The sequence below is a fragment of the Giraffa tippelskirchi genome, chromosome 7 (genome assembly GCF_054371585.1).
Source record: "Giraffa tippelskirchi isolate mGirTip1 chromosome 7, T2T-mGirTip1v1.2.pri, whole genome shotgun sequence".
Taxonomy (NCBI): Eukaryota; Metazoa; Chordata; class Mammalia; order Artiodactyla; family Giraffidae; genus Giraffa; species Giraffa tippelskirchi.
In genome coordinates this window covers 73,233,948-73,244,103 of record NC_137281.1, presented here as the reverse complement: position 1 = coordinate 73,244,103, position 10,156 = coordinate 73,233,948, and the positions used below count along the sequence as shown (strand labels likewise).

Here is a 10,156-nt window from a genome sequence, read left to right as displayed (position 1 = left end):
CAGATTTATCCATCTTTAATGAGGTTGTTTGTGCCAGATTTTTTGGTATTATTTGAGCACAACCCTTTATCAGATATGTATTCTGTAAATGTATTTCTCTGTTTGAGGCTTGTGTTTAGGTTTTCTGAATAAGATCTTTTACAGAGTTTAAATTTTCAATTTTTTAAAGGTCATGTTATAAATTTTATATCCTTTTTTGGGTAGACTTTAGTTTTCTTTTGTTAAAATTCATAAGCAAAACTGAGGTACTATAGATACAGCTTTGCATTTTATCTGTTGAGAAATTTGAGTGAATTTGGTGTAAGTTGTAAAGTTTCTTTCTACTTTCATTTGATTGCATATGGTTTCCAATTATTCATATAACAATTTTTGGAGATGTCATAGGAAGTCGGTTTCCCCAAGTGAAACTGCATCCATGAAACATCAACTCTTTTCAGCCACTGGCAATCACTTTCTGCTTTTTCTATCTTTGAATTTGGCTTGCTTTGAGATGATCCCACTATCTCATGCTAGTGGAATCACAGAATGTTTGTCCTTTTTTGGTCTGGTTTGTTTCACTTAACATAATGACTATAAGGTTCATCCACATTGTAACATTGTCAGAATTACCTACTTTTAAGGGCTGAATCATATTCCATTGTGTGTATACCACAGTTTGTTGATGGAGTTGTCTGTCCACGGACACTTGGATTCCTTCCATTTGTTGGCCAGTGTGAATAATGCTGTTGTGAATGTGAGTGTAGAAATATGAGTGTATTTTTTTCAGCCCATTTTTTCAAACCCTTTAGGTACATAACCTGAATTGAAATTGACATATTGTATGTTAATTCCATTTGCTAGTTTTTGATGAATTTCTGTCATGTCTCGCAGAGTGGCTACACCATTTCACTGTATTTCTTGTATAGTAGAATATTGTTGAAGTTTTTGCATGTACCCTATCTTGCATATTCATTCACCCACTGATGGACAGTTGAATGGGTTCTACCTTGGGCTATTGTGAATAATGTTGCTATGAATATTTGTGTACCATTTGTTGTTTGAACAGCTGCTTTCAGTTCATTGACATGTATATCCAAGAGTGGACTTGGTGAAGTAAACAGTAAGTATATTTTTATCTTTCTGAGGAAATGCCAAACTATTACACATATAATCTGTGCTATTTTCCATATCCACAAGCAAAGTGTAATGTTTCTGATTTTCTACATTGCTGTTAATATTTTGATCTTGATTATAATCATTTAGTGAATGTGAACAAATATAGCATTGTGGTTTTAATCTGTATTTCCATCATTATAGAAAGGAAATATATGTCCGTTTCCACTGAACATGTAGTGGGATTACCTGGCCTGCCGGTTCTCTCCTGCATTTATTGTTTGTAAACTTGTGAGGATGGCCAGTCTGACAGGTGGGATTTGATTTCCCTATTTCAGCTGGGGAACATGGGGTTCAGAGTTGCCAGCCTGAAAGAGGAATCTTTCCTATTTCAGCCCAGGAACCTGGGGTACCATGTTCCCTACCTGGAATAGGAACTTGTCCCCCTATTTCAGCCTGGGAACCAGAGGTGGAGAGTTCCCTGTCTGTATTAGGAACTTTTCCCTATTTCTGCCTGGAACTTTGGGGCCCAGCGTTTCCATAGTTCAGCCCAGAACCTTGGTGCACAGATAAATATAAGGGAAATACATCTTCAGAGTTAACACCATTTGAATTGTTTTTGAAAATATCATAAAAATTTTTATGTATCTTATGATGGTATGCATTATCTGAGCATGGGCTTGGTAAAATGTGACTTTCCCATTAAATAAGGCTTTATTGTCATTATTTATCTTGCTGGTAGATTCATTGGTCTCTTTTGACTAATTAATTCTTTTTGAAGCAAAGATTGAAATGGCCCATCTAGTTTGTATGATTTCTAATAATCTCATCCAAAGTAATTTCTCAATTGTTTCTTCTATTGTATAACATTTCCCATTTTCACTTTGTTCCTTTTTTCTTCTACTTTTCTTTTGTGTTTGTAGCTATACATCCCATATTTTTTTGTAGTTGAAGTACAGTTGATTAATACAACTATGTGTGTGTTCTGATACAGCATAGGGATGCAATATTTTTACAGAATACACTTTATTGAAATATTACTGAATTGTGAACTTTTGTTCGTTTTAGAGATGAATTGCTTGTGTGTATCTTGGTTTGCAAATACTTCTTTGCCTTCTGGGTTGCCTTCTTCACTCCTGAAGGTTTACTTTTTTGGACACCTGCTTTGAAATTGAAGTAGGTCATGTTTTCCTGGTTTGGGTTTATTTCTCATTGCGCTAGGAGATGGATTCCAAAGGCCTCGCAATGAAGTCATCCAAACCCAAAAAGACCTTGTAGTTTATATCCTCACATTTCCTGCCTATGTTTTCCTTAAGACTTTCATAGAATCCCTCCTGACCTTTAGATATTTATGATTTGGAGTTCATTTCGTGTATGGTGTTAGAGAGTGGTCTAACCTCATTCCCGTTTTAATAAGCCTCTCATGATCCTTCACAGTGTCTCTTATCAATGTCTATTGCCAGCATCAGGGGAGGAATATTCCCTCTTCTCCACGCCCTCTCTATCAGTTAGTGTTTGTCAAGTTTCTGACAATGGCCATTCTGAGTGCTGTGAGGTGATTCCTTCCTGTGGTTTCGATTTGCATTTCTCATATTTAGAGGAACTGACCTCTTTTCATGTGATTTCTTTTCAAGGGTGAGTTCATGTTACCTCTCGATGCAGCTTCCTGTAACTCGACCCTGTTTTAAATTCTTTTCTGATGACCACCCCTTGGACCTTTGTTGAGATCAGCTGTTTTTGACTTTCAGACCCTTTGGCCTTGAGAATATTCAATGCCCATCAGCACAGCTTTTCAATTGTTGTTACAGAAAATGGCCACAAGGCAGAATTACTCATCCCATAAAATTTCCCCCACCCCCTGCCATTTCTGTGTGATTATTTATTGGAATAGAAGTGATTTCTGATTTAATATGTGTTTCAAATGTATAGGAGCTTGATATGTTCATGGAAGAACATTTATCTATTCTCTTTCAAGTTCCTGTTCCCATCTAGGTGATTACAGGGTGTTCAGTAAACTTCCACCTGCTATTCAGTAGGTCGTTTGGGGTCATCTATTGGATACATATATGTGTGTCTACATTAATTCAAATCTCTTAATTTACATCACTGGTACCTAGAGATTGAGGGTTCCTGCAGAGGGCAAGAGGCACTCCACAAACATTGTGGGGTCACACTGCCTACCATATCCTCCCAGGACCCTGAGTCCCAAAACAATCCAGCCTTGGGACCCAAGCCTGCCCAGTCTCCAGAGATTACAAAGATAATCCAGAATTACCAAGAGATTAGTTAAGGTAACCATGGGATGAGGGGAATAGAATCAGCATATGTTTCTATATTTATTGTGTTTATCCAGTTATTTGAACTTGAGTATATAGGTGAATTACAAGGCAGTGGGTTTTTTAAATTTTTTTAATTCATAGTCACTTGATTCACTCACACATTGATGTGCATATGCTGTATTTCAGGGACTGTTCCTGTATAGATAATGACAAAAATTGGAGTATCATTCCTAGTGTTATCCAGTAGGTCCTTGTGGTTTATTTTCTAAATAGGAATGCACACATGTTAGAGAATTAGCTTATTTCTATGTGCTCAACACCTTTCTTCTCTGCTAACAGTAAGTGAGACGAGCTTTTTCTAAGTCTGTGAACTGTTTATCTTAGCTCAAAGAGCTCCTAGGTATCCATTTTTAGATTCCACCTACAAGTGACATCATATTCTATTTTTCACTCCATGTGTCTCTTACTGCACTTGCTATGATCATCTCTACCTTCTTGCCTGTGCCTGAACATGTTTCATTCTTCCTTGTAGCTGATTCATATACCATTGTCTATATAGAACCCATTTTCTTTATTCGTTTCCTTGTCCTTGTACCCTTAGTTTTGCAGCAGTGTACTTTCTTTGGAAACCAGTCCAGCAGGGATGGCATGGGTACCCTTGTCTTTGAAAATGTTTCTTTCCCTGACCGTATGCCCAGGCACATGATTGCTGTTTCCTCATGCACTGCTATGTTTTGTTTTCTAAAGATCCTCCATACTGTCCTTTCTAGTGGATGAACCAATGGAGATTTTTAGTACTCCCATCCAAAATAATTTCTTGACGGGAGTTTCTATTCCTAAACTTCCCATTTTTATTTTGTGAACCTTCATTCTTGATTATTTTTGGTGTTTGTAGCCATCCATCCACTCTTTCTTTTTCAATTGAGGTACAGTTGATTCACATTACTCTATTTGCTTTGGGATACAAGAGAGTGATTCAATATTTTCATGGAATATATACTATTTAAACATATTGCAAAAATCTTGGCTATAGTTATCTCTGCTGCATACGATATCCTATTATTTTTCTTACGTTGTACATAGTGAATTTTATTTCTTAATTTCTACTTCAATCTGGCAACACTCACAACCAAATCCCCACAGGCATCCTTAGTTTCTGGATTTGTGAGTCTCTTTCTGTTTAATAGATAACTCCATTTGTCTTATTTTAGATGGAAATTGAATGTGATTTCCTATGGCAGTTTTCTTTGTGTTTCCGACAACCTGGCCTTAGATGAGAATACGTAAATAAATTCTCCTGAAAGAATTCTCAGGAATAGTATAATGTGAAAGGGACTTTTGTTCACCTTTCTGCCCGCAGAGTTGCCAACCTGACATACTAACTTTTCCCTATTTCAGCCCGGGAACCTGTGGTGCAGAGTTTCTGGCCTGAAATAGGAATTTTTCCCTGTTGCAGCCCGGGAATTTGAAGCACAGAGTTGCCACTCTGACATAATAGGAACTTTTCCCTATTTCATCCCAGGAACTTGGGGTGCACAGTTGCCAGCCTGAAATGATAGGAATTTTTCCTCATTTCAGCCCAGGAACTTGGGGTATGGTGTTGCTGGACTGAAATAAGAATTTTTCCCTATTTCAGAACAGAAACTTTGGGTTCAGAGTTGCCAGTCTTAAATAGGAACTTTTTCCTATGTCAACCCGGGAACTTGGGGCACAGAGTTGCCGGCCTGAAATAGGAATTTCTCCCTATTTCAGCATGGACATTTGAGGCCAAGATTTTCTATATTGCAGCCCAGAAGCTTGGGGCACAGATAAAAATATGGGAAATACATCTTCAGAGTTAACACCTTTTGAATTGTTTTTGAAAATATCATCAAAATTTTTATGTATCTTATGATGGTATTCATTATCTGAGCATGGGCTTGGTAAAATGTGACTTTCCCATTAAATAAAGCTTTCTTGTCCTTATTTATCTTTCTGGTAGATTCATTGTCTTCTTTTGACTAGTTAGTTGTTTCTGAAGCAAAGATTCAAACAGTCCATCTAGTTTGTGTGATTTTTAATAATCTCATCCAAAGTAATTTCTCAATTGCTTTTTGTATTGTATAACATTTCCCATTTTCATTTTGTTCCTTTTTCCTTCTAGTTTTGTGTTTGTAGTTATACATCCCATATATATATATATATATATATATATATATATTTGTAATCGAAGTACAGTTGATTAACACAACTATGTGTGTGTTGTGATACAGCATAGGGATGCAATATTTTTACGGAATCCACTTTATTGAAATATTACTGAATTGTGAACTTTCTGTTGGTTTTGCAGATGATCTGCTTGTGTGTATCTTGGTTTTTCAAATATTTCTTTGCCTTCTGGGTTGCCTTCTTCATTCCTGAAGGTTTACTTTTTTGGACACCTGCTTTGAAATTGAAGTAGGTCATGTTTTCCTGGTTTGAGTTTATTTCTCACTGCGCTAGGAGATGGATTCCAAAAGACCTCGCAATGAAGTCATCCAAACCCAAAAAGACCTTGTAGTTTATATCCTCACATTTCCTGCCTAATGTTTTCCTTAAGACTCTCATAGAATCCCTCCTGACCTTTAGATATTTATGATTTGGGGTTCATTTCGTGTATGGTGTTAGAGAGTGTTCTAACCTCATTCCCGTTTTAATAAGCCTCTCATGATCCTTCACAGTGTCTCTTATCAATGTCTATTGCCAGCGTCGAGGGAGGAATATTCCCTCTTCTCCACGCCCTCTCTATCAGTTAGTGTTTGTCAAGTTTCTGACAACAGCCATTCTGAGTGCTGTGAGGTGATTCCTTCCTGTGGTTTGGATTTGCATTTCTCATATTTAGAGGAACTGACCTCTTTTCATGTGATTTCTTTTCAAGGGTCAGTTATGTTAGACTCTGCATGACTTTGCAACAAGAGTCATGTTACCTCTCGATGCATCTTCCTGTAACTCGACCCTGTTTTAAATTCTTTTCTGATGACCACCCCTTGGACCTTCGTTGAGATCAGTTGTTTTTGAATTCCAGACCCTTTGGTCTTGAGAATACTCAATGCCCATCAGCACTGCACCCAGAGTAGGAACCAAATAAATAAGTAAAGAAACAAAGAAGAGAGCAGATATTAAATAATAACAATAATGAACCCAAACATCTTCTGTGCAGAGACAGGCTCAAGGGAAAGTCACACTGTTCATTTCAGAGACTCCAGCAGTTAATTCCCACTTCCTCCCGTCAGAGAAGCAAACCTCTAACATTGCAGGAAGAGTGTCCACTGGCCAATTGCACAGGATGGAAGGGAACGCACAGACTTATAGGACCTGGGGATGGTGAGGAACCATGGATGGTAAGGACTGAAAGATGGGAAGAACCTGAAGACGAGAAGGACCCACAGACAAGGAGGACCACCTGACGAGTTGACTGGGCTGCTGTACATCTCCACCATCAGCAGCTCTGTGTTCCTAGCATCCAGTTTAACCTATAAAACTCTGAACCCCACTTGTACAAACTCTCAGTAGAGATAAGATACATGTATTCAGGAGATTTTTATGATAATTAAATTACAGCACCCCACAGGACACCAGGTCTTGTCTGGTCCTCTGGGAGCAGGACTTCCCCTTCCTCCTCTACACTCCTTCCCAATTAGACTGTACATGGAAGGGGGACTTCTGTCCACTGGGACTGAATCTGAACAACCCTTGATCCAACTTCTTCCCCAAATCCAAACATAATTGCATCAAAGTCACACTGGAGAGCATTCCCTTTGGGAAAAAAAAATCTAATCTCCATGAAAAGAAATATTATCCAAAGGACTTGGGTGAACCTAAGAAATTTGAATATTTTACAAAGTCAGCCAGCACCTGGCCCGGTATTGGTGCCCCCTTGGCCAGAAGACTGAGGGAAGGAGGGTCTGGTGAGGGAGACCCCTGGGCGCCTGTCAACTTCAGCTCCCCCGGGAGGCTTCAATGAAGGTCTTGTTCACTTTGCTGCTTGTTGAGTTGAACCAGTCAAGAGTTAGGGTCACAGGCTGTTTTTCCTTAAATATTTGTGACATCTTTTCCACAGTGAATGAATGAAAAACGCATCTGAAGGATCTGTGGGGGAAAAGCAGACAAATGTTAGCACACACAGAACAATTACATTTAGATATTTTAATTTACAGAAGGTTTGGTATTGCTCAGTAAGACATCACGACAGTGACAGTGATGACAAAGATGACTTGTCTCTGTGTCCCCTCAAAGCAGGTTTATAAAAGTCAGATAAGCTAGGCCAGGAGCAGGCAGCTTACTGTGAGATGCAGGCACACATCTGTCACTGGGGTGGATCCCAGTGCACCTGTGTTACCAGATCCACCAGGGCCAGTGTGCATGGTGAACTGGGACTGAGGACACTAGGTAAGATCATCAGTCGGGCTGACCTGGAAAATCACTACAGCTACTTCACCCAATATCCAAGTCCACTTACTGTGGGAAGGCTTAGGAGGCTCAAAGGACCTGACATCTGCCAGGGCTCTTCTGCCCTCAGAAAGCCTGCGTTTCATAGCACCACTCTGTCTGCACAGACCCAGCTTATAGAAACAAAGATGCTTTATTTCCCAAGGTCTTTATTTTGTAAGTAAAGCCAATCTTTCTTCTAGCTCTTCTGCTCTACTCTAATCCCCCTTATAAGAAACAGTCCAGAACTGGTAAGAAAGCTAGACTGAATAATCTCAAAAACAAAAGGCAAAAAAGTCTTCTTGAAACATTACAATTCATCTGGGACAGGATTTCTTACAAAGATTATTGAGCTATTCTCTCTTTTCACTGGTCACAAAAAAATTAAACCTTTTCACATTTCTGCTAACAAATAGATATAAAACCTTGCTATTTTTACAATATTGCTATAACATTTTACAGGGAAATTGATGTAAATCTACATCAGTGAATGCACTCAATTTCTCTCCGTTTTAAATCGTCTCATGATATGTGTAAATTGTTTAACTGGACCAGATCCACTGTGAGTGGAACTGGTCAGAATGTATTTTTGGACTTCCTAGGAAGAAAGAAAGTTGCTTGTCTCCTTAAGTGTGTTTTTTAGCAAATGCACTTATGGCCACAACATAAAGAGGACAAAGCACGGTGTCCCTGGTTGTGCTTTTCTTTCCAGTCCTGGGGGACGTTTGCCTGTTGAGGTCCTTTCACTGGCGGGTCAGATGGGCCACCCCTGTCTGCGGGGTGGCTTAGCTGTGCTCAGCTGTGACCACTGGGGACATGGATGATCTTTTTGGGTCCCCGTCCTCTGACCTGTTGCTGGTGGTTTGCAGCATAAGGTAACCACCACAGCGGAGGTGTGAGACTGTGCCCCTAAACACAGAAGCCCATTTCATCAGTGCTTCCCTTCAGAGAGGATGGGCACACTGAGGTAGAGTCTGCAGGTCTGTGGCTGATTCATATTGATATTTGGTAGAAACCAATGCATTATTTCATTGAGTTGGACAAGGCTGTGGTCCGTGCGATCAGATTGGCTAGTTTTCTATGATTATGGTTTCAGTGTGTCTGCCCTCTGATGCCCTCTCGCAACACCTACCATCTTACTTGGGTTTCTCTTACCTTGGACGTGGGGTATCTCTTCACAGCTGCTCCAGCAAAGCGCAGCTGCTGCTGCTTACCTTGGATGAGTGGTATCTCCTCACGGTCGCCCCTCCTGACCTTGAACGTGGAGTAGCCCCTCTCGGCCCTCCTGCGCCTGTGCAGCCACTGCTCCTTGGACGTGGGGTAGCTCGTCTTGGCTGCCGCCCCTGACCTCGGATGTGGGATAGCTCCTCTCGGCTGCTCCTGCGCAGTCGCAGCCTGGCGCTCTCGGCCGCCGCCCCTGACCTTGGGCGTGGGGTAGCTCCTCTCCTCTGCGCTTCTGCGCCGTCTATCACAGCTGCTGCGCTTCTGCATGGTCCATCGTATGCAGGTCAGGAAGCAGCAGTTAGAACAACAGACTGGTCCCAAATAGGAAAAGGAGTACGTCAAGGCTGTTTATTGTCACCCTGCTTATTTCACTTATATGCAGAGTACATCATGAGAAACGCTGGGCTGGAAGAAGCACAAGCTGGAATCAAGATTGCCGGGAGTAATATCAATAACCTCAGATATGCAGATGACACCACCCTTATGGCAGAAAGTGAAGAACTAGAGAGCTTCTTGATGAAAGTGAAAGAGGAGAGTGAAAAAGTTGGCTTAAAGCTCAACGTTCAGAAAACTAAGATCATGGCATCCAGTCCCATCACTTCATGGGAAATAGATGGGGAAACAGTGGAAACAGTGTCAGACTTTATTTTTTTGGGCTCCAAAATCACTGCAGATGGTGATTGCAGCCATGAAATTAAGACGCTTACTCCTTGGAAGGAAAGTTATGACCAACCTAGATAGCATATTTAAAAGCAGAGACATTATTTTGCCAACAAAGGTCCGTCTAGTCAAGGCTATTGTTTTTCCAGTAGTCATGTATGAATGTGAGAGTTGGACTGTAAAGAAAGCTGAGCGCGGAAGAACTGATGCTTTTGAACTGTGGTGTTGGAGAAAACTGAGAGTCCCTTGGACTGCAAGGAGATCCAACCAGTCCATCCTAAAGGAGATCAGTCCTGGGTGTTTATTGGAAGGACTGATGTTGAAGCTGAAACTCCAATACTTTGGCCACCTCATGCAAAGAGTTGACTCATTGGAAAAGACCCTGATGCTGGGAAGGATTGGGGGGAGGAGGAGAAGGGGACGACAGAGGATGAGATGGCTGGATGGCATCACTG

The 10,156-nt window shown here is 40.6% G+C and overlaps 1 protein-coding gene across 1 annotated transcript in view; it reads right to left on the bottom strand.

The window, feature by feature from the left end:
• Positions 1–6,927: 6,927 nt before the first annotated feature.
• The window catches only part of LOC145513802 (uncharacterized), a 36,218-nt gene continuing 32,989 nt past the window's right edge, over positions 6,928–10,156 (bottom strand). Inside the window, exons 6-7 of the mRNA XM_081510758.1 lie at positions 9,032–9,352; positions 6,928–7,478 (exon numbers count right to left, since the gene is read on the bottom strand). Of these exons, the coding sequence (XP_081366884.1) occupies positions 7,405–7,478; positions 9,032–9,352 (395 nt within the window). The 3' untranslated portion in view covers positions 6,928–7,404. The remainder of the gene's footprint in view (positions 7,479–9,031; positions 9,353–10,156) is intronic.